A 25,776-nucleotide genomic window follows, 5' to 3' on the forward strand; every position below is an offset into this window, starting at 1 on the left:
AATAGAATCTTAATAGATTTATTTTTCAAGCTCGCAAATTGAATTCAGTGAGTAATGCGTGTGACTTCAGCATAAGGTCTTTATGAGAGAGTCTGAATGTAACGTGCAGATATATGAGTGCACAGATGTAAATATAGGGAATACGAGATGGGGATGCTGAATAGTTAACACGATGGTACATTACATAGTGCATGGAATATATTCGCAAATGCACTATACGACTTGGTCTCGCATCATTAACTGATATATAAAAGAAAAATATGAATTATTTTTCATAAATTACCGTTACCAATTCCATCTGCAGAAATTCACGACTCGTTAATCTTATCTCGTCGGATATTATCATCCACGTGATCCATAGCCCGAAAAAAATTGCGCGTTGCAAGCGAAACTTGTTTCAGCAAAATTTCTTTCTTTTTCTCATTGCCGTATACAAAGTGCAAAACTTATCCACGATTTTCACGTATACACGTGACTATAAGTAAAACCAATAGTCGGCTTTATGGGCTATTGGGATAAGTTACGGCGCCATTGAATATGATTTTAGGCAGCGCAACCCCGTAAGTTTTCTCATCCAGGTCGGGAAAGGGGTTGTGATCGGTATAAGGGGTTACGCAGGCAGGCACGTTTTCCCACGAGAAGACGTGCCGGATTATTTCTGTTTACCCTTCCATTTCGCCTGATTTGTTGTCCTAGTAAATCATTCTCTCAAAATTTTACGGGTTTCTCTTTCTTTTCAATAAACAAACCCTACTTTATTTTACGCCCCATTATAATTCAGTCGTCACCAACTGATATACGAAACTTTTACGGGTTACGAGAGATGCGAGTTGTTTTTTTTTTTGAATTTACATATCGCCGTAATTTAATCAATGAACTTGTTCGACTTATATGCACAAGGTGTAATCTCATAGAAAATCGCACCCACCTTAGACCAACGGACGAATAAACTATTTCACAGGAATTTCCCGTTGGTTACGAATATTAAAGAAAAAATTTTAATAACTTCTTCCATTCCTCTAGGCATCCTCTCTATCGACGATGTATCCACCCACTGCATCGCAATGGATCCTCCCGTTTTACGAGAGCCTCGCCTGCTCAGCGCGGAAGGATAATTTTGCAAAAAGTCTATGTATCCAAAGGCGGATAGGTACACGTTCTAGTTGACACACAATCGTATTTATGGGACGTATAAAGTTAAATGTGCTGAAAATCTAGCTAAAACCAGTAATAAATTTCCTCGTAAACTTTGACGTGATTATTCCAATCCGATCAGTCCGAGACGAGTTTCATCCGTTTACACTGCTGTAACTTTTTGCGTGTCAGTAACTCCCGGACACTTTGGATCAAAATGAGGAAAATATCTTCGCTTAAGCCTTAAAACTTTTCGTACAACAAGATCTGGGTAAAAAAAAACACATACAAAAAATTTAATAGAAACGAAGCTTTTCTGGGACAGGATCAGACTTTCATAGAAAAAATATGAGATCCATAAGAAAATTGGTAACAGAGCGTGTAAACGATACTTGGTAAGCTTTTGGTATAATCTTTCCACAAAATGGAAAATACGGTAGACTAAGTTGAGGAAGTCTTTAATAATCCTAGTGTCAACTCCTTATTATCCTTGCGAGGGTTGGACGAACAAAACCCATTAAAATCTTCTAGAAGACGACTACACGGGATTACGACTGATCCCGATATACTCGCCTTAGGGTTGCTACGTGCATGTGCATAGGAATGGCTTATGCATAAGCGATGCCTTAAAACGGCACGTTTTCACTCATTGGATGCATCTTGGTAAACTGAGCTGTTTTCAGTTTGCCTTATACAGTAGATTCGTAATCAAGAGACTCGGTAGAGTCTCGCGTCAAGTACAGGCGCAACCGGCGATACTGCCAAAGCGACGAAGCAAGTCATGCATTTGAGCATCATTAATGGCGTCCTGGCTGTGGACGCCGTACGGTGACGAAATAGCGAAGACGTTATAGAAAACTTTGAAAATACAATTAAAATGATGGGGTAGTGCTAGATCCTATAACTAGTAGATATATAGGGACTTATGTACGTGGCATTAATAATATGATTTCAACACTTTTTTTTTGGAAAAATTCACAGCACTCCTGCACTTTGTATAGTCTTTTACACGTAAGTGATTTTTGGAGATTGGTTTTTACTGTTATCGGTAATATTTCGATACACTTTCGTACCTTCCACATATACATATATATTTTCATTGCGGTATATACGTGTATAATATCTAATGTATTATATGTATTATATACACACTATAGTATACGAATACTAGAGTCTACTCTATGATTGCCTTTCCTATATTTCATGTTTATTGTACAGCGTTATACATAAACGTCAGAAACGATCTGTAGCTACACAGGTATGCTACAGATGTATGCACGTCACGTGCGCATTCTAAATTGGAGTTTATCATACAATTCTATATATAACGCCCCTCTTGGATTCCATGCAGGAAGTTACGTATAAACGTGACGGTTAGTCGTACACTTACCGCTGCTAGTCTCTAAGTATGCATTATGACGCCTCATGTGCTATTGCTTGTTTAACTGTTACACAATTTCGTGTATATGGCAATTCAGTATGTCCTCATACAGTTATATGAATTTTTCACACTGGAAAAGTGATAACGAGAACAAGGCGTAGCGATTCTTCGATTATACATTCAATGAAGGGGTTTTGCAATTTCGCGAATTCCATAATGTTTATGTGCATTGGCAATAAAGCTCCTGGTATGAAGTGACTGAGCTTTCATTTCGAATATGATGCCAGTATGCAAATATTATTATAATTAACATAGCATCAAACATCCGATTGAGTGCTGGAAAGCCGAGGTGAAAAGTAAGCAATATGAATTATTAAGGGTGCTAGTGAGAATAATATTGAGGGACGTTTTTGCGTGGGATATTAGAAGGAAAATGAAGATTGTATAACCCATATCTGCGCTATATATATAAATAGTGCCGGAAATAGGAGGCAATTGATCGAGATCGTAACATATGAAATCGAAGCCAGAAAATTGAAATAACTTCACCAATTAATAAATTGGGGTGCTCACCGGAGCTGGTTTAGCTGATCCGTGAAGGTCGAGAACTGCATCCCAGGGGACCCTCAGGTGGGCACTGCACTATAGCACAACACTGCACCTCCGAAATACACGCAGCAAATTGATAGGATTTTCTGGATATTGCAAGAGCAACACGAAAATGACACTAGGGAGAACTTTCTATACCGTATAGGAATCACAGTTAGAAAAACTATCAACAAATAGCGCGGGAGCGCGAATCAGCTCGAGGCACCTCGATCGGTGTCCCAAGACAGACTATTTTGACAACAGTCAAAATTCGAGAACTAATCATTCTGACTGGTCGAAATCTCTATAGGCTTTTATCGTTTCCCTCGAGCAGTCCCTTGAAACTCAATCGAGAGCGTTTCTTAGGGGATCGTTACGTAACTCGGGTCAGAGGGTTCCTCTCCCGCTGTTAACCATAACAAACTTCGCTGCCCGCGCTACAGCCCTTTGCCTCTCTTCAGCGGGATACCGATATCTCACCTGGAGCTCTGTCGGTCCGTGGAGACGTCTCCGTCGGGTCCTCTCCTCTGCTAACTCGGTACGCCGAGATTATCTCTCCACGGCAGATTCGAGCACCTCGACCTCAACTCAACAATAACAAATCTTTCGAGAGCATTAATGTAACTGTACGAATCAATCCGAGAGCGCAGCTTCTTATCAGGGTGGTGACTCGAAAGGAATCAGAAAGCTAGAACGTTATCTGAATCGGTAGCTGGAGTCGCCTTGTGACCGTGAATCGAAAAATGACGTCACAATATATGTATATAAGGCAAGAACATGTATACAATATTATTTAGAGCTATTGTGTTTGATTATTCAAAATCCTGTGAAGATGGTTCTACCTTAAAAATTGATAGAAAGCAAATGAACGCACCAACTGTAGCTGGCATATATTTATATATACATATATGTATATATATATATATATATATATATCTTTATATATCTATATATATGTATATTGCTGGTAGAAGTTTACTACTCCCACGGGTCGTGAACCTCTTCAACGCGTGTAATTAATTAAACCCTTGGGTAGCCAAAAGAGGATTCCTGAAAGAATTATTATCGCGTCAATTACTCGGGGTAAAAATCGTATGCAACCTTTTTAAATTCATTTCTTTTATTTCTCGTTCGTTATTTTATTTCCTTGTCGCACTTCTATCTTCCCCGGTGGTCTCTACGCTTCTCTTTCAGTCCCGTTCTTTCTGTCTTTTACACTTGCCTACCGTGGAGGTTATGTTACCAGCTTAAATTGCCAGTTACATTGTGTGAAGATTTTCACGGAACACTTTTAACAAGCTGAAACTTCGACCTATTATACGGGGGAGTAGGTAGGGTGTAAGTTAAAGCGAAGTTAAGTAGCACGGAAGTTTTAATCTTTCTAGGGAATGATCGTCAGATCACACAACTTGTGAAGTTAGGTCATTCTTTTGACTATCGTAGGGAGACTATTTTTATCTTATCTTTAATCTATTATGATTGACTTTGTGATTATTAATTCATTTTTCAATATTAATAAAATATAGATATAGATACGTGCATCTGTCTGGATACTGTATATGCGTGGGTTACATTGACTCTTGTGAGATATTTATAGGGTAGTTATACTGAATTTCGACTATTATCCAAAACGACCGGAAACGAGACTGAATCATGATTGAAGCTGAATAAAAGGTGAGCGATAAATAGACAGCGGACTCGATTCGATGCTTCGCTAATTCGATTCGTCGAGGTTGAATTGCTCTGGGGTAAAAGTTCACGTCTCCAAATAGTCCCTGCTAAAATATTCAGTGGATCGAATCGGTCTGCTGGCTCTCATACAGAGAAAATGTAGGAAAGCTCCCTTTTATATCCACGGATTATATAGCTGTATATCTATAGGTATAGGGTTTCAGTATATCTATATTTAAGGGAATGAATATACCCATGGGCCAAAAGTGGTGAACCGTAACAATATTTAATGTCGATAATCTTTCAGTGAAAATCTTACTCTTTGTCATCGGGCTCTTTTGTCCCGGATACGATAAATTAATAGTTGGCACGTAAATGCGGTTCATGCTAGAAACTGTAGCTAAATCAGATATGGAATTTAAAAGGAATAATGAATTTTTCGCGAGAAATTTTCTATTTTTAAACCAAGTCAAAGCTACCGTTATATATTTCGCGAACCAGAAAATATATTCGCACGTGCTCTCGAGAATTTTTTACGAAAAAATGACTTTGGAATGAAAAACGAAACACGAGATATTTTTCAAAATTTTATTTTTGAAATTTATTTTTCATTTCCACAGTGCTTCACGAGGTTTGTACTAATATTATTCTTCATTCGCATAGTATTGCATTCTGGTAACAGCGATTTCTAGACGTGATTATTTCCGTCGTTCTCAAGAATTTACGGAGACGGTGGATGCTGCGAGAAGATGGCACCTGTATAAATTAACTTGGCGGATCCCAACGTTTCCGGCGGCTCGATAATCGGCTTAGACAGCCAACCAGCCGATTTATAATAATAGAGAGAATTCCGTGCCGCGAAATTTCAGCTTTCTAGCAAGTGTCATTCGCATTCATTGGTTTCCAATTAATTTCTACAAAGCGGTCGAGTTATCAAATCGCTAATTGCAAATCCAGCTCGAAGCTTAAGTTTACGCGTGACCGGTTTTTTTTAGCGAAGCTACGAGGGTCGATAAGAGATCCATTTATATCGAGTTTCGATGATTTTATATCCGATTTTCAAGATACGATTTTCCTTTGTTCAAGCATTACATTTTATCTTGTTTACGACTGTCTTTCTCAATTCATAGTGAATCCTATCAATTGGAAATTTCTGTTCGACCTGAAATTTTTACACATTATTTATCATTTTTACCGATTCGATTTAGAGACTTTCAAAATAATTAACAAAGTTAGTCGAATGGTCTTGAAGGGTTGATGATAAAAAATTTTACTTTTTCTTTCCCCTACGCAACTGAGTTATGCTTGAAACGCAATATCCCGATTGGTAGAAATCTTTTCAGGACGCCGTTCTTTCCACCCAAATATTTCATTCCTATCAAACTGACGTTCAACGAATTTTTTCAGCATAAAAAAAGTATCTACTTTCAACTGTTCTGCACACGAAGATGAATAGAAAGAGAAATTTTCATCTCCATTAGAACACGTATCAGATAGTAATACAAGATTGTGATAATATCCGCAGTACGCGTAACATGCATGCGCTCTATAATTAAAACGAAAAATATTAAAATTTTTTCATAGAACAAATATTATGGATTCTGCTTTCAGAACTGTAGCGTAATGAAATACGTCGTGGAAATGCATAATGAAAATTGCTGGATCAGAGATAACCGCGACAGCCATTACGCATGTTTAAGGATAAATATCTGTAAAAGAATGTTCTGCAGCAACTAAACCAATGAAAGGACCAAAATGTGGAAAACAGGCGTTGTGCAGTATTTATCGCGGTGCTTCTGTACATATGCACTGCGGGCACACGTAGGTGACGCGCAGTATACGTCGCTGCAGTAATGAGCTTACTGGGCTTACTGGTATCCATAAGCCCGGGCCGATACGAAACGAAAACAAAGTAAACGAACCATCCACCATTCGCACGGTTTTATCGCTGCCAGAGAAACACGCCTGCATTGCCACTAAATGACTTTTCGTTACATGGAACCTGCAAAATTCGTTACCATCGCTCCGTTGCGTTATAACAGCCTATATATATATATAATCTAGTTACTAAACTATACAGCGTCGGTCTTTCAATCTAAACCGGATGATCGCCAGTCTAGTCTGTGAACGCTTGTCGGAAAATCGAAAACCATTAAAAATCGAACTTTGTTTGATCGAATCGTCTCAATTAAGGAAACTCCTAATTATCAGCTGCGCCGGTACCAATATTGGAAAACGATTGAACTTACCGGTAACTGCAAGCCCCTCCCCTCTCGTGCCCGATTCATCCGTCCTCAATCCCATCAAGAGGGTCAGGGAGTAGAAGAGGTAGCAGTGCATAGGTACTGCGACTGCTAGTGCAGTTGGTACCCCTCAACGTTTTAAAGAATACAGAAGAGTTTTTTCATTCGGAATTTACGAACGTTATCATTTTCGTAGGGGAAAAGAGTGGGTAGGTCAAATCGATGTTCATCCCTTTAATAAATATCGAATAAAGGCCATCATCACCCATAGCATAAATGCCAGTCGATTTCGATGAGCACATCTCCGGGAATTGACGAGCTGCATTCGTTGCAGTAACCATCCCCTTTCTTTTCACCCTCGACTCAGCCGCTCCATTTCCCTGCACAATCTCGCGCAGACAAATCAACCTAAACTCCCTGTCGGGGATGGTTCGATCCCGTGGGAAGTCAGACGACCTTGTAAAAATTGACGTACCGTAATCATTTTTTACGGAGAACTTACGGTTTCGTGATGCTGCTTTGATACGGACGTGGATAAAAATACCTAAGGTACTTTCAAGGTATCTTGAAAGATAAAATTTGATAAAGTTAAAAATAAGACAGACTAGAATGAGGAAGATGAATTTTAGCGCCGAAAAACTTTGGATCCTATATTCGTTTAAAAGTTTCGCGGATTTTCGCGATGTGAAGGTATCACTATACGCTGCTTTCGGAACAATTGATTGATCCATGCAATATTTTTACCTCAAGGAAAGTATGTATGTTTCGACACACGGTCACAAGGCGACTCCAGCTATCGATTCAAATAGCGTTCTCGCTTTCTGGTTCCCTTCCGTGAAGGGGACCTGTTATTATTGAGTTGAGGTCGAGGTGCTCGAATCTTTCGTAGATAAATAATCTGGACGTACCGAGTTGCCTGGCCGAGGGGAGCATGGGTGAGATGCTACTGGAGAGAGGCAAAGGTCTGTAAAGCGGGCATCGAAGTTTGTTACGGTTAAGGGCGAGGGAGGAACTCCCTGACCCGAGTTATGGTTATTGCGCCCAGCTGACACTCCATACCCTGGGGAAGTGGTCGTGGAGGAGCCCCGATTTGTTACGTACCGATTCACAAAGAAACGCTCTCGATTTAGTTTAAAGGGACATCTCAAGGGAAAGGATAAGAGGCTATAGGGATTTCGACCAATCATAACGATTAGTTCTCGAAGTTTGACTGTTGTCAAAACAGTCTGTCTTGGGACACCGATCGAGGTGTCTCGACCTGATTCGCGCTTCCGCGCTATATGTTGATAGTTTTTCTAACTGTGATTCCTATATGGTATAGAAAGTTCTCCCTTGTCTAATTTTCGCGTTGTTCTCGCAATATCCAAAAAATCCTATCAATTTGCTGCGTGTATTTCGGAGGTACAGTGTTGTGCTATAGTGCAGTGCCCACCTAAGGAACCCCTGGATGCAGTTCTCGGCCTTCACGGATCAGCTGAACCAGCTCCGGGGAGCACCCCCAATTTATTAATTGGTGAAGGGATTTCAATTTTTATATATATAGCGCAGGTATCGGTTATACAATCTTCATTCTCCTTCTAAAATCCCACGTAAAAACGTCCCTCTATATTTTTCTCACTAGCACCCTTAATAATTCGTATTTACCTGACCCTTACGCCGACTCTCTTTACCTCAAAATAGTAGCCTTAGCGGTCGTGCATTTCCGTAACCGTTCGCTCCCGTTCGTGCATCCAGTTGCGTTTGCTGATATTGTCTGACCCCAAAGATCAGCATTTACGGTTGCGTTTCTCGATTTCTACCTCAACTCCCAGAAGATACCGGCTCGTTAGTTCCCAGTGAAACAAGAATTGGCAGACGCGCGCCTGACATGCGAATGCATGGGCGAAGGGTAGACGGCCAAAGTGACGTAGTTTAGCTCCTGGATTTACGTTATCGGTGTCGAGTTAGGAAAATACTTATCAAAAAAAAAATATATATATATATATATATAGGTGGTGATGATTACGAGGCTCGCTTAGAACGTAAAAGTTTCGTTGACGCGACGAGCTTTCACGCCGAAAGTTCTCGTTAGCGGAGAAGCGGTAACGCCGGAACGCTGTAGTAATTTTTCCTGAAGACCAAGGGTGGAAATCCTTTCTTTTCTCGTGACGTTGGAAAAATCGTGAAAACGTGCCACCGTCGGTATTGTCTCTCAATTCACGGATGAAAACTTTATCCTACCACAATCTCCCATCCTCATCCTCGACTATTCATCTATACCTATATCCAAGAGCCACCAAGAATCTTTTACTTTCGTATCTTTTGAAAAGCTCCACGCGTTCAATCATTTTGTTATCTTTCTGTACGGCCGTAGATTCCATGAAAAATATTATATATTGACAGTGAGATTTTCTTTTTGCAATAAAATATTTATATATAAGAATTCATATCTGACTACATGTATAGATATATTATTGTGGTTACTTATTTATGTTGAGTGAATCGTATATTATAACTTTATAAGATATATTAAAAATAGGTATATTGCGAGCAAACCATAAAGACTGTTGCTGTATTCCATTGCATCATTGCATCTATATACATCTATAGATATACTGGCTGAAGCTTCCTATCGAATTCAATGTGCTAAGACATGGCGACCAAGGCTTTGGTGACCATCTACGAATGCGACGTTACTTCGTTTCGTATTTTTTTAAAAAAGGAACGACGAAATAGAAGAGCTAAGTGAAAAAGGAAACCTATCCACTTCGACATCTAAAGGAAACGGGACCATCTATAAAGTCACCCACTTCCTCCCTTATACAGCAAGTGGAATTGTTAAAACTTTTCAGGGAATATCGAAGCTATTCTTAAAACCTTTGTTCTCTCAATTTGTTTACGTCTTTATATCCTCCTCGAAAAAGCACAAGGGATGAGTCAGAAGACATCTTCGTAATTGACGGGCGTAACGATTTATTAAATTCTCACGCTGGAAGTTTTCTCATTGAAAATATTTCTACAGCTTCATCTTCCCACGTGATGTTTTTCAGTTTATTGGCCATTATACAGAAATTTCGCATCGTTAAGGCATCTCTGTATATTTATATTTACTTAACACAGAATAGACAAAGTGACACATTAGTGAACATATTGATCAAATTAGGAAAATGCTATTTTCAATTTTGAAATAAAGTTTTTGATTTTTGAAAATACTTACGTAAATTGATTGTTCGGTAGGTAAATTGTAATTTTGTAGAATAAAATGAGTATACTATCAAAACTTACATATACTAGATAAGGTTGGTCGATTTAGGAGAAAAAAAAAGATAGATAAATTTATGGACGTTTTTAAAACGATGCTTTTATACCGATGCAATTTCAACGTTGAGCTTTGCATTTTAAAAGCGTTGAGCTTTTTTTTCATTTAAGGCGAGCGCTTCGGCGTCACGCCGGTAATCCGCGACCTCAAAAAGAAACGCAAGAAGTAATCCCTTGCAATGGAGCGCTTTGGGAAAAAATATAAGAAGAAAGGATGAAAGAGAAAAGAACGAAGCTTAAGAACAGAGAAAAATAGGGGAAGAAATATGCAAATTACTTGCCGAGGAAATTTCGTTTTAACGTGGACACGTAACCTGTCTACTGTGTAACGAGCGAAAGGTAGCCGGACGGCTGTGTAGTGGTTAGAAGATTGAAAAGGGATGAAACACGGTACTGACAATACGTCTTTGACACAGGTTAGCCAGGGTTTTTACCCTTATACCTTGACCCTTAACGATTCTTATGGCCTGGATGAAATTACTTCCGAGTGTGGTTAAATCTACATAATTGCTTGTCACGGGCCAAGTAACTCTAGAGGGTGTCCATAATTTTACGGGACCCGAGTCAGGAGATTTGCTAGAAAAAAATTGTAATATTTTCTGCGCGTTAAGTAAGGGTGTAGTATGTGAGGGGCTATACGAAGCACAGAATTTCTGGCTGTAAGTCAAATTTAATCGTTTGAGCACATAATCGGCTCGCTGGGATGGAAGGATCTCAAGGGGTGCGTTCACCCTATAGAACTCTCCTTTAAATAATCTTAACTAACCTAAATTTAAAGGTAAAAGGGTTTAAACGGCAAATTAAATTAGGATAATTCTCCCAGTGGGACAGGAAATGACGCGATGCTAATACTGATTAGTTATAACCCCATTTAACTATTATTCCGCAGAATATTCCATAAAGTGTTCTCATTTATTCAATCCGTTCTACATCTTCCAGATTTTTTATTTTCTTTCCACCCCTTTTCATTTCTTTCACCCACTTTCATTTTCTCCAACCTTTCGGCACTATAATCCATTTTCTCGTATTCACGACTGACCAGCGGCTCCTTCCTCCCTGCCAGGGAGTTATAAGGGTTGCAAATGGCTACCCCAAAAGAGTACGGGGACTTTTCCGGAAGTGTTATTGCCGACAAAAAGCGCGAGAGTTTCAGCAATTCTAAAGTACTTCTAACCAGCCTGAACCACCTCAACCGGGCATCACAGGTATATACCTATATCCAGTTCTCGGGAATGAGTAAACTCACGTAGGGGTAATTTCACTGTACCCTATTACCTTACATGTACTTCAGACCCGTTGACTGTATTGCAACAGTCCAACAACCACCCCTGTGCTTTCGTAGTAGTATCGTGTATCGAAACGAAATGTAAAACGGATCCACATTGTTCGCTTCCTTGAAAGCCTTCTTCAACCCTTAATACCAGAGGATTAGGAGTGGAGTAAACGTCGAGTGGTTACAAGGGATGAAATTGTAGGTGGGGTGAACCTTATCTTTTTTATTGGGCTTGGTTATTGCATTCACTTCCCTTATTTTGTCCTTTGAGGTCAAACTTCCATCTAGCAAAAAACTACCCCTCGTGCCTACAGATAAAAGGTATTCGGTAACCGTGTGCAGAAAGTGGAACTGGCAAAGGTCCGTATAGACGAGGTCGACGGAATCCGCAAAATAACATTATTAATATATGTACATTACGTTATACCTTTGTGGGATTATATTATTCCTAATAATTAATCATTCCTAATCATACGTTCTGGATATTCAGAGGGTTGAAAACCGAGGAACTTTTTATATCCAGCTGCTCAGGAATGCTCATAGCTAAAAATATCAAACGTCACCAATTACGTGTAACATAACCAATTTTATTTCTAATTCAATTTAATGTAATATATTTTATTGGAATGTTGAATGTGACAGAGAAATAGAATTCTAATGACTACGCGTTTTCGTGTAATAAGGGTTGCTCTGTTATAGAGCAAATTAATTTGAATGAGTAATTCGAAATATGTCGACATACTCGTATTTCATGAGAGCTTGAGTGCCGATATAACATATGTATATGTACACAGACATACATATATATTATATATATATCCGTAGACCTTCGACTTCGTCATTCGTCCTAGGGCAATCTGAGTCCTCCAGAAAATGGGATTGGGACTTTATCTGGTTGTAATGGCAAGAAGGGTGGACATGCTGGACAATAGATTATGATCCACCAAAGGGAAATTCCTATTTCTGAGACGGAACTACCAACGAACTAAATCCTTCGCAGTTCCTTTAGCCATTTTTTAGAACGTCGAGAGAAAATGAGCGAAGACGAAGAAGGCAAATTTTCTTTTTTTCTTTTCACTATACCTTCTCATATTTCTTTCTCTTCTAAGCTTCTCTCTTTTGCTCTCTTTCGCAGTCGAATAATTATTGCTCACTTTCCCACAGAAGAAATGGACCGTTGCTTCTTTATTTCAAGACTAGTAAAAATTTTTAGTACGTAGTGGATCTGCTGCTGACTAGTTAGAAGAAGGATAGCCAGTGACTGACATACTTGAGGCATACGTTCCAAATTATACGACCAAAAGCAAGGACAGCTACAGTTAGATCCGTGTTATACTTATGGCATGCACTTTGATAAGAGAAATATTAATAGAATGAAAAAAAATTGTTTACAATTTTTTAGTATGAACGAAGTAAACAAGAATATCCAACTAGTATCTAGAAGTAATTTCTTATTTTTAGTTTCTCTTGGGCTTTGACAATTTTTACTCCTATCTTCTCCCTCGGTTATTACATGCACTGGTGCACGTCCTTACGCTGTATACACATGTTACATGGCAAGGTCTTCTTCGTATCTTTGAACTACTAAAAAATCGTAGCAATTTACTTTGTAAAGAGAACTCGACTATATACCGGAAGGATGCAATTGATGGAGATCTCGATTAAAGTGCAGAGATAGTACGGTGATGCAATATTGACCCTCCTCTCTTGCCTTTCTCGCTTACCGTATACATAGCTCGAATAGTAAATATGAGAATTTATTTTTGAGATAAAAGAAATCAGAAGTTAATTCAATTTTGGTATTAATCAAGTATAAGCTCATTCGTCGTTCAAGAATTAATATTATTGATATACATTAGACGATATAAAAGAGCTATAATATGTTTCGAATATCACGATGTTCAAGCTAACTCGTATAAATACTCCCTACTGTTTTATATGTATCAACCCACATTTTTATATTCCATTACGTTAAATTTCAATAGATTTACATGTTCCTGCCATTTGATGCTATAATTCAGGTACATTTATAGACACTGTCACCTCGAGGATACGAAAATCGTAATTCATCTTCGACTTGACGAATTTGGAGTTTCGGTGGCTGGCCGCTTAACTGGCGCTAGGCAATTAATCCTACGGACTTGTATGACCATAATGTGGAGGGATAGGGTTAGATAATTTGCGTTTTGAACTGATAGCCGCAGGGACAAAGCTTCAAGAGCAGTAAACCATCTAGTAGTGCATAGTCCGTAATAAGCAGACAGCATACACAATTCCCTGCTACCAATATCCACAATAGAAAATAATTAATTTCCCAAACTTTTTTACGGGTATAATCCCGAACTAAGTTTACGATAGACATCAAAAGTCAGAACTGTCACAGACACTAAATAGTACTTTTTTTTTATTTTTTAAATTAATGACAAAATTTTTCTTCAAAATTATTACGCTCCTATTGGTACCCACTCAATTATTTTTTGCATGGTCCAAAAATCATAAAACACTGCATGTCTATAATGGTTAGGCTTTTATTAAAAATATTATGAATACAAAAAAAAAACCATTATCCCGCTTTCATTATTGTACCAAATGATGGTTTTGCGCTACGAATGCCCAAAAAGGTTTAACACGAATAACGATTAGATTATTTTCATTAGGTTTATCCGGCCTCCCATGTCAACAGGACCAGTAATATTGTTTCGTTTGGCTACCGTACAGGATGATACATTAGTTTTAGCTTATGCAATCTCCCTGGACCATTTATTGTCATACGAATCCGAGTGATTTCTGAAATACCCAGTACCCATTGATATATGGGAAAATAATTTCACCTGCATTTGCAATGATTTATTACAAATCGATCCGATTCTTTTTCGCCACTCACCTGCATTATTCATATTCTATTTACAAGATATTACTTAATTAAATACATTGGACATTAACCTTATTTAATTTGATTGTAATTCTCGAATGCTCAGTTTGAAATAAAGCTAAATTCCCAGTGAACTTGCTTTTAAATTCATAGAAGCCTGGAGTGCATCTACGGTAGCTTTATACAGGTACCAAACAATATCCCATGACGGTGCTGAGAACGCTGACAGTTTTGGACGTACAGCGAACTTACATTGTCGTTTGGCGCAAACAACGAGGACAAAGATTCATAGAAGCTGCGGTCCAATTATATCACAGTGTCTAGTTTCCTGCATCCTAGCTAATTACCTTTGCCAGTTCACGAACTTTGATACGAAACTCAGAGTGTAAAGATTCACCATACAAATCCACAACGTATGACTGTTACCATGAATACAAACCCAGTTAGAGTTCATCATAGGAACAATTAATAACTGTCAGACCCACGACAGTGTTAAAAAAGCAATTATTAATTAATTAACATATTAGACTGTACATATAGGTATAGTCAGAGCGTGGAACCCACATAGGACACAGTTGCAGAAGTCATGAGAAGACCATGGTGATAATCGTCTCGTAATTTACGTCCAACGGTGGTGATGATCAACACCAAATTTACATTCCCGAGCCTATTCCCGTTGTGGCAGTGAAATTGCGAGGATACCGCGTTTCGGGAAGACATTGCCCAAGCGAGTAGAGTCGACGGGAGTCCCGGCGGGGTTCTTGGCTATGGTTGAAAGGGTGGTACCATAGTGTCAGGATGGGTCCACGAATGGGTTTGGCTTAGTTAACGGCGTTGATTGTTGGTCTTGGAATTATGGGAGATTAGCTCAGACTTTAGAGCACGGGACAATTTGGTACCGGGGACCATTTGAATTCCAGGATGGCATTTTGAACCACGCCCCTCCTCACTCATCCTTAGCATATGATATGGACCATCCTCCTCTCTCCTGTTAATCCTTCTGTGGACCACGATACTGCATGCTTCTTGCTGTTTGACGTATTCAATGCGAAGATCAGATATCCTTTAGGTAACAAGATCATTGGGGTGTATACCTATAATTTTCGAAAGAATTTACAAAAATTTAACTCTTGTGTTTCTATCCGGACTATGCATTAATACCTGTACTAGTACTGACAATACGGTAACAAGCTTGACTGATACTTCACGTCTAGCATTTGGGAATGCTGATAACGAAGTTCTGGTAATTACTGTATGGTAATGCAATACCAAAGGACCGTAGGTGACGAAGCGAATTACACTGGTTACTGAATACAATTCAATACCCTCGACTTTAGTGATCTCAATTGACATATGTATATCTGTTCAACGTATAACCGCGCAATATTAGACTCTTTTAAATTTCAATTCCATTACTTTGTTCAATTTACTATATTGATCGAAATTGAAGGTTATAAATTATGAGCTTTTCTCTAAATTGATAATACAGATACGATACCTTGTATAGTTTTATCTAGTGACTATACTGGTGACTACTCGGGTATAACCGAATGTCAATTTACTTTCACACCTGGAATTAGTACTAGCCTGCAGCTGAAGACTGAAATAAAATTTTCATCTATTCTCTACGTATTCACGAGTTTCCTTGTATTCGCATGGAAGGATATACATAATATCTGTTCTGTTATTGAGATTCCCATAAGTTTCTAAGTACCCAACAGTTCGTAGAGTAAGATAAAGCTTGGAGTAGAGCGAAGCGTCAAACTTTACAAAGATTCCATACTGTATATATATATATATACACATATCTCTTGTTTCGATGGGTTCGGGATTCAGCTAGGAAAGCTATACAGTATTTACTACAAACGTATACCACTCCGAAGAGACAAATTGTCGTGGAGTTGCTACTCGCGGTTGGATACACATGTCCTGTAAAATAGTCGTGCGTTCCGAAAACAATATTACAGCTTGGATCATGAAACGAAGACCGTGCCAATTTCTATAAGCTTCGTCACAAAAGTATGGTGTGCATATATGTATATGTATATATACAGAAATATAATACATAAATATAGACATCTATACCTATGGCAAGATCAGTCGTGCCAATTTTCATCGTACCAGTAACAATATACCGAGCGAGAAATGTAACGTTGTAGATCCGGTAACGTAAAGAGACTTGAGTCAATATCCGTACGAGATACATACGTAGGCTCTAGAGCAACGTCGAAATCCTGCCAGATTGTGGATTTGAAGTTCTGTTTTCTATTTTTTTTTTCCGACTTATATATAACATATATAATTTATATATATTTATATGTATATATTTGTGTTGGAGAGAGAGAGAGAGAGAGAGAGCGAGAGAGAGAAAGAAAGGGACAGATATTAGAGAAAGGGAGAGACACGTCTACGTACTCGTACGTTACTACTGTGTTGTGCATTCAGCTGAATTGGATGCTGAGAGCATCTCGAATGTACCTAAAAGTGTAGATATATAATATGCGATGCACGAGGGATTCTCCGAGGAAAAGGTTATATATACATCTATGTCCTCCACTTCTCGTATATTGAGGTTGAAACGCAGATATGAAATTTCTATTAACGTCGACTGCCTCGGTAGCTGGATCCTTTCATTAGGATTTATTCGCGTTGAGAAAGGAAAACGTATACGTTATGTATACCTAAAGATAAAAGTTGATTCGGATTGAGAGTGACTTGGAAAGTTTCGTTAAATTTCTCTATTGACATATGTAACTAGTACGCCTGATACACGTGTATATACGCATCTGAATATCCGTTTAGGGATCAATGACAATATTTTCATGCGCATCCACTGTAAGGAAAACCAGTAGAAAAAGATTGAGATGAAAATGAAAATATTACGAGTTGTCTTTGAGTTTGATTTTTTTTACTGTTTTTATATTTAATTTCAAATCACAGAGTCTAGACTAGTACACGCATGTGGTATACGCTGAACAGGCAGCTGGTGGATGCTGCAAGTAGTACTGATATTTGTTTATATTCAGATCACGTATAACCAAGGGTTTCTAGAGCCGCTAATAAAACAGGGGTAGTAAAAGAGTGGAGAATCAAAGTTTTCAACCTAGATACGTAGGTTGAATTACGTGTAGCCTCGATAACTAGACAAAGAACGTATAGTATGTGTGGCGGGTACATGCTGTAGAACTTTTAAGGTACGTGGAATAGTATGGGTATATATATATATATATATAGATACCGTCTGATAACATTTGGACCATTGAACGGCAGCCACGTCAAGCTTTATGATCCTTGTGCCAGGAACTTTTTTAACGTTCACTTTGTTTAGTCAAAGTAACCTATATTCACAGTCGTTACGAGGAAAACGGAACGGAAGCTTTCGTAGGGCTGTGGACGTACATCTGTGATTCGTAGAATTTAATACAAATTTGACGACACATTTCAAAAACTCATTTCACGGTCTGAGATAAAAACAAGTAATATATATATATATATGTATATATACTTGTCAAATAAGGATTTCCGGTATGCGAGTGACTGTATGCTATCTATAGATATATTAAAGATTTTGCTTTGTTTCCGAAGGAATTCCCCCCCCCCATATCACACACACTCTCTCTCTCTCTCTCTCTCTTTTATCTCTCAGGGAGAAGCGTCGAAAGTCGTCAGACCGTGATTTACGTTTGTTTACGATTTCCAGTTTTCGCTAAGTAAAATATAACTCGACTGCTTCCACGTATCTTCATACTGATACTGAAATATTACTTTCCACTTTGTCAGGCATTAACGAAATAGGTATTTATAGGTGGAGGAATACATGTAAATTTGCATTTATTATAGATGGCTATAGGGCGTCAGTCTGAATCTTCTTGGAAAATTAGCCTTGAGATTAAATTGACTTCGAAGAAGCGAAATAGCCTAGTCTAAATATGAATGGACAAAAAGCAAGCGAAAAACCGATACTTTAAGGACGGTTGATCGTTTCAAAATTAATCACGTGCATTTCCTTCACGTTCCTCGTTGCATCCTTTGTGTATGCACTTTACGTTATTGGGTTAGGGTTGCGTGATGCACCGCGGTAAGTGACCCATTTGCGTGAGAGGAACTCGCCTCTTTCGTACGGCTGTCTGTATATAGATATACATGCAGTGCAGAGAATAAGAAAAGAACGGAATAGACTAGAAGTGGGCTTGATCGATGGAAATGGCCCGTAGATATAAATCGGATGAAGAAAGCTCATGGGGAAGAACATTAACGCGGAATTGGAACGTATGAAAACATCCGTGATGGTGCTTTAGGGGTAGGTTGGGTAAATTTGGTCTTATTTTTTTTTTATGGCCACCGAAAGTTTCCAGCGCGCAGTAGTAATGGCAGTGAAAATCAGGCGACACGAGTGGACCCCTTGTGATTTGATTTGGGCTGTGCAAGCGGCGTGGGATAAACCAATAATCCTTGTTGGACGGTCAACCTCCCTAAGTTATGACAAAGTTTGTAGGACTTTGCGATTTTTGGTAGCTTTAGAAGTCGAGAAGTATAAAAGTTTCTATAACGTTTGGAGAGAGCTAAATATGAATGGTCGAATGGGTCAAGGGATGGATGGAGTCTACTAGTCATATACTATAGCATATATATATATTGATCCACGTACTGCATTTATTATACATAGGTGTATAGGAACTGAGTTCGATCCACATCTCTTCTCTGCTTCATCTTCGTACAGTAGCATCAGTTTCTCTATACTCCTCTTCTTGTCCCATTCGTCTCTCTATCATTATCTCACACCTCTCTGTCTCTCTCGGCCGAGTTATTTGAACGGTCCTCCATCCCAGTGGAGCAACCCTTATATCCTATCCCGTTAATTAGAGTACAGTCTGCTATTGAGGACAGCCAACGCGCAAGGCCGAAACTCTCTAGCCAACCTATCGCACCTTCCACCTACAGCGACCTACGTCCATTGGTAACCCCTCTTGCCTTACACCTTGTTTGCGGCTTGAATTATACCGGGGAATTACCACCGAGAGAATTTAGCGAGCTCTCCATGATCTCAACGGGACACACTGTTTAATCGGTCCTTTTATCGTAGCGCCGTGTTATCTTTGCCACATGTTAAACGAGAAGACCGCTGGGTCTCTTTCTGGAGAAATAACACCGTCACTGAAATAAAATGAAAGAGACAGGAGAAAAAGAATGGAGAGGCGGCCGAAAAAGAAAATTGGTGTCGACAAAGCCGAAGTGAAAGCAGGGAAAACGGAATGTCATTTTTCTATTTCATTCTGTGTGGACCGAGCGATACTTAACCCGACTGACATTTCGCTTCCCTCCTAACGCGGGAGCCATTTCTCAGGACCGGTAAGTGGCCAAGGTCCTCAGGAAACATATCGGTATACCGGTTCGCAAGAAATGACGCGGAAGTTCCTTTTTCAAGGATGACGTTTCACTGTTCAGGGTGATAAGAGATAATGCGCTCTAGGGATTACGGCTCGTAGCGCTTTAGACGACGTATTATTTTTCCTATGCGTTCACTTCCTGCGTCATGAGAATTTCAATTTCTCGCAATACCCTCTACACAGGGCCTGCTTCGCTTGGGTGTCTTATAGACTTATGTAAGAAGGGGTAATAACATTGACGGATATATATGTATGTAGGCAGAGAAACGAAGGTGAAATCGTACACGGAATTAGGCAGCTTATCGGACGCATCGTTAGGTTTTTCTTCTATGGTAGATTCTCATTGGTCCATCAATGGTCCGACGGAGCGTATCTTAGAAATTGAGTAGCGCGAAGATTCTGAACGTCCAATGTAGATTTTTTATTATTTTTTTATTATTATTTTTTATTATTATTTTTCCTATGCGTTCACTTCATGCGTCATGAGAATTTCAATTTCTCGCAATACCCTCTACACAGGGCCTGCTTCGCTTGGGTGTCTTATACACTTATGTAAGAAGGGGTAATAACAGTGACGGATATATATGTATGTAGGCAGAGAAACGAAGGTGAAATCGTACACGGAATTAGGCAGCTTATCGGACGCATCGTTAGGCTTTTCTTCTATGGTAGATTCTCATTGGTCCATCAATGGAGCGTATCTTAGAAATTGAGTAGCGCGAAGATTCTGAACGTCCAATGTAGATGGTACCAATAATGGAGGCGATGAGGAAGTAGCTGTGTGAAGAAGTGAATCTATTGCTGGTGGGGTGGATGAGGGGTAGGGCGGTACGAAAGAATTAAGGAAGCAAGAAAAGAAATTCCTCGGAGTCTAATATCCACACTGCCAATTTCACTGTGAGATCTTTCTCCTCGCGTCCCATTTGGAGAAGGGAGAGAGAAGAGAGAGCTTATGTAACCGGTTTGGGACTTTAGGTACTTCGGTAAAATGTTTTTGGGGATATTGAACATTCATGGATATAGGTATACACGCTGTTGTGTCGACTTGTCGAAAGTCTGTTTTGTCGAAAGTTTAGATCTGCTTCATGTACTTTTAAAGCTTTCGCGAAAGCTTCGACGAGAACGTAGAAAAATTTGCATGGTATTCGCCTCACGAAACTCTTGGAATAATGATTCTGTGCCAGTGCTTAAAAAATGAAACGTTACGTCACGGAATACCGATTTAACCTGTGTTTAGACTTCTCGGCACGCTGGTCGTGTTACAAGCTCTTCCACGTATCGTCGGCCCTGAAAGTGTCACGTAGATTTCATTAGCGAAAGGGTCGCGTCGAATGGCGCTGGTTCTCTCTCTCTCTCTCTCTCTTTCTTTCTTGCCATACGATATATCGACTCACTCGCTCGATTTAGCACAGCCGAGAGAAACAAATCTCAATTCCACTGGCACAAATTGATTGCCATAGTTGGCCCGAATGACTTTTCGCTGATTAAAGGTACGCGGTATACGGTTTTCCTATTTGTTCGGACCGCACGTGCCTTTACGTGGGATACGTTATTGCTACATAGTCTTGGATATTACCTAGGGCAAATCTCGAGCGTCGATGCTGGCTTCTATAAGTAACGTCTCAGCTGTCGATTCAAAAATATACCGAAATACCTTATAGCTCTTAGTGCTTCTCGTTTTGTAATAAACATCGGAAACAGTTGGTAATATTTTGTACTCACTCTGTCCCACGTAAATCGGCGTCCATGGCAGCTGGGAGTACGCGTAGGGACATCCAGCAAATAACACTACACTAAAACATAATCCCCGCAGCACGACACTCATTGCACCGACAGCCACCATTGCCACTTTTTTCCCTCTTTTAGACAGTCCCGTGTCTCACGATCATCTTCACTGAACTTCCTTGACCACGAGTCGTAGGTAAGCTTTGTCAGAGGCTACGCTTATACTGCCTACAATATGATTACACTGAATTGGACGTAATGATCTTTTTTCTTTATATTCTAATTAAAACAGTGACTGATAGCTTTCAATAAACATGGATAAGTCCGTTTGAATAAGTTCTCACTCGCTTGAAAAGGTCGGTTGAACAGGTTCTTACGTAAAGAAGAGATAATTAAGAACCATTGACGTTTGAGATTAAAGGGAAGTCAGTTCTTTATTAATAAGTCGGTGAGAAAGGACGATAGTTTTTTCGTCGGTTGGTACTTGAACTGATGAATCCAATGATCTTGCTTTTACTAGTAAATTTAAGAGATCCTCGAAAGCTTGCCTCTTGAGTCTTTTCCCAATTTGATGATTATTATCCTTTTTCTAAAGCCTTCCTCCATATTTTTCCACTTGCCAAGCACTCCGTACGTTGGAAAAATTCCGTTACTTTTGCTTATCTCTTTACTCCCTATTCCTCTGTACTAGAAGGAGTTAAGTGCTTAAGTAGGCGTGAAAATTCCTTATGAATATTTTTCCTGTATCTTTGTCCAACAGGTCGACCCAGGTCGTTTGTGTTATCTGGCAGTGTTCTCGTGCCTTTAAAATTCACAGTACCAAGTCCATTTTCTTTTTCCCGCTTGCACCACTCTCTACTTTACTCTTTCTCGCTCGCTCGCTCTCTGTCTCTCTTACGCTGACCCCTGTCGAGTCTCGAGGAGTTCATTTTTCTGAAAGCACTGAACTCTCTTGCTTACTCTTGTTTCTCTTTATCTCGATAGTTTCTTCTTAAGGTTTTCTTGTATACCTTCTTTCTCCTCTTACTAATTACCTTTCGCTAAACTGATCACAGCTCTCGTCTTTCGACTTTAAGAAAATTCTTCTCCTCTGGAACAAGGAGAAACACGAATTCACGAGAAGAATTTGGCAGGCAGTGACCACTTCTCGTGATACATGGTTATTTCATACCCTTGCTCTTAGTCACTGGTCTCTAGTCTCTTTCTCTTAACAATAACAAGAAACTTTTTCCCTCGTTCTTTCTACCCTCATCTTCTTTATCTTCAACAGTTTCCTGCTCTCCTCCTGCCACGTCGTTCCATCCCATATACTTAGTCCTTGATACAGCCACTACCGCAATCTTCAGTTTCTCACGTATCGAGACTAAAGTCGTATCTCACGTAACCGGGACGACCTGCAACAAAATAAAAAATGGTTCAATTTATAAAAAATACCTTTGATCCACTTTATTAAAACGAAGCTCATTTGGTGAATGTAAAAAGTTGAAATTCAAAAGCTTCATGTGTCTATATGTCAAAAAGCGGATAGGACAAATAAAATTTTATTTGCATCGTCCAACTTTTTTTTTTCGATTTTCCATACCATTGACGCCTACTGAAATACGTCTGACGACTACTGTCTGTTTATCACTTAACCCTGAAAAAAATCTGCCATATCTTATATTTGCACCTTTGTGCGTGTCGAGCATCTTCGGCGTGTTTTTATAGAGTCTAGTATGGGATAAAACGATGTACGAGTCCTCGTAATGCTTATGGGGTTGGACCAAGATGCAGGTAAGGGTTGGTTGGGTATTACGTGTAAGGGAGGGTAGAATCGCTTAGGTGTTCATAATGTAGCACGGTAGAGTTTTCCCATCGTTTTCTCATGTTATTTGCTCGTTAACTCTCTATCTCCATCTCGTTGTGTATCCTTGTCTTCTGTCCTTCTCACTCGCGTTTATTCACGCCTTCTCTCCGTCACTCCATTTCGTCAATCGCGCACACTATCCGCTCCTAACCTTATCATGAAATCCGTTGCGCTACAGGAGCACGTAGTCGAAAAAATCAGCTGCAGCTAATGTATAATGTCTGATCACTGTATTCTCTTGGGCTTTTTCTACTTATCACTTAACACCGTCATTACCGCCTCTACTTAACTCGGCCCAACTGCGAATAACCTACAATTGTATTCTCCCGCGGGACTACTGTTCTAAGAAACATAATGAAATCCGTAGAGTCTGTAGACGCAACTGCTGCACTGTAGCACATGCATACAATATTGTAATATGAATTTATATGATTTTATCACTCTTTCCAAAATACAGAAAAAAATTGTTCATCGTTAAAAAAAATCTTATCTGCAGTCATAAGTAATTAGATTACTAATTGCAATTCAAACGGGGTTAGTTGATTTTGTGCAGATACAGGAAGTAAACTTTCTCTAATTATGAGACGCGATTACAGTTAATTAGTTAACCCAAAGCGTAAAGTGAAGGCCATCGAGGTAAGTTGGGGCTTGAAGGAAGATACAGTGACAACGTAAAGAATGAAAAGGGCAGAAGCGAAAGTGTCAAAGTCACAAAGAGCAATGGATGGTACTTCTCTCCCTAACTCCGTCCCTTTTCCGCTCCGCTCCCCCATTTCCTCTCCCCCTTTTTGTCTCAGCCTCCCTTAACACCACCAGTCCCCTTCACTTCTCTCACAGTAGTCACAGTACAGACAAGTAATGCGCACGTTACTGTGCTTCGTCGTTTCGCCATGGACCGTTGTGCAGCAAGGCTGTACCGTGTACGTAGGGTGCATGTAGATACGCGGAGAGAGAAAGAGAGACAAATGGATAAATTTACCTATAGCGAAGTAGAAGGGGAGAGCTCTAGGCGTAAATGATTAAATTCGCAAAGGGTTGGGCAAAATAACATTTACGAACTACAGATAATTATCCATGTTTAACGTGCTTGGGAGTTTAGACAATGCACCTACTAATACTGTTCTGTTTATTGTACTTTTATATATCTATACACCTAACGTTTACATACGCCTACATATGTAGCTCTACATGCCTGTCTGCTGCCTGCCTATATTCAGACTCTACCTACGCTTGCCTTAAATTAGCTCAAAACCATATCCTATTCTCCGCCTATGTGGATACACTACGTGTTATATTTGAATACTATATATGTATCCCACGCCTCACGTCTACTACGTAATTAGGAAATTTCTCGGATTTCGAGTTGGTCCTTGAAGGTTCGTTAGTAGCAAAAAGAACACGTGTTCACGATATCAGAGCTCGAAATTCATGATGGCTGCCGAGATAAGGATATCGCCTGCTCTGCCGATTGTCAAATACAAATATGCAGTGTCTATTTAGGTACCTGTCTTAATCATCTTTTATCATGGACTAATAATAATCAGTTTGTTCTTCCTCAATTTTTTCATTTCTAATATAACCGACTGACAGAGTTAACCGAATTTCAAGCCATTAGACGCGCGCGTCCCTCTTGTGGCTATTAATTGAGTTAGGCTTCAATTAGCCAATATATTGATTAATTACACATCAGGGATATCTTGGTCCATACGCAACCACAGGACCGATAGTCTGCGGTTTTCCAGGGCTGCGCATTTCATCGTGTAATTCATGATCGAACCTCGTATGATCGAACCTCGGTCAGTTAAGTTTATATACTGCGAAATGGACCACTGGACGTCGTTATAAAAAATTGATAGACGAAAATTAGCTAAGAAATATTATACAGTTTGCGTAATATTTTATACACGTATTTCCATCAGGACCTTATATGCATGCTGATATAATGGAGGACAATTTATTATTAATACTCTCCAAGAAATGCCGAGCGAAATCGGCGCTCCTTGCTGTATTGCTTGCTATTTATTTATATTATATATGTATCTACGTACGCTGTATAGAAGCCGCATGTGCCTAATGAAAGAGTACCAAATATGCGAGCGTTGCGTATGTATGAAGATTTCCGCGAGACCTGTCTCCCTTGTATATGGCACCCATCTGTCTACGCAAACTTTATGCGACCCTCCCGACATTTTCAGGGACGTGCAAATAAGGGGGATACGTGCATTTATACTAAATGGTAGGCTGCAGAAAAAAAGATGAAAGAAAAAATAATGGTTTTGACTAATTTTCATGTACATTATTTGTGGTGACTCTTGATAAAAAAAATAATCTGATGGTATCGGATGAACTTCGTTTCTAA

General features: G+C 39.4%; 1 protein-coding gene across 8 annotated transcripts in view; it reads right to left on the bottom strand.

Annotated features, from left to right (window-relative positions):
- Positions 1-25,776, bottom strand: part of LOC107274742 — a 190,158-nt gene that overhangs the window by 80,563 nt on the left and 83,819 nt on the right. For 6 of the 8 annotated variants that reach the window (XM_015754210.2, XM_015754205.2, XM_015754206.2 and 3 more), the window contains one exon: positions 21,569-22,965. The exons of 1 other annotated variant lie outside the window; for it this stretch is intronic. In XM_015754210.2, coding sequence (XP_015609696.1) covers positions 21,569-21,689 — 121 coding nt within the window. In that variant the 5' untranslated portion in view covers positions 21,690-22,965. The remainder of the gene's footprint in view (positions 1-21,568; positions 22,966-25,776) is intronic. One more of the 8 variants, XM_025092064.1, reaches the window with a different exon arrangement.

The sequence above is a fragment of the Cephus cinctus genome, unplaced genomic scaffold (assembly GCF_000341935.2).
Source record: "Cephus cinctus unplaced genomic scaffold, Ccin1 Ccin1_scaffold0101, whole genome shotgun sequence".
NCBI classification, from domain to species: domain Eukaryota; kingdom Metazoa; phylum Arthropoda; class Insecta; order Hymenoptera; family Cephidae; genus Cephus; species Cephus cinctus.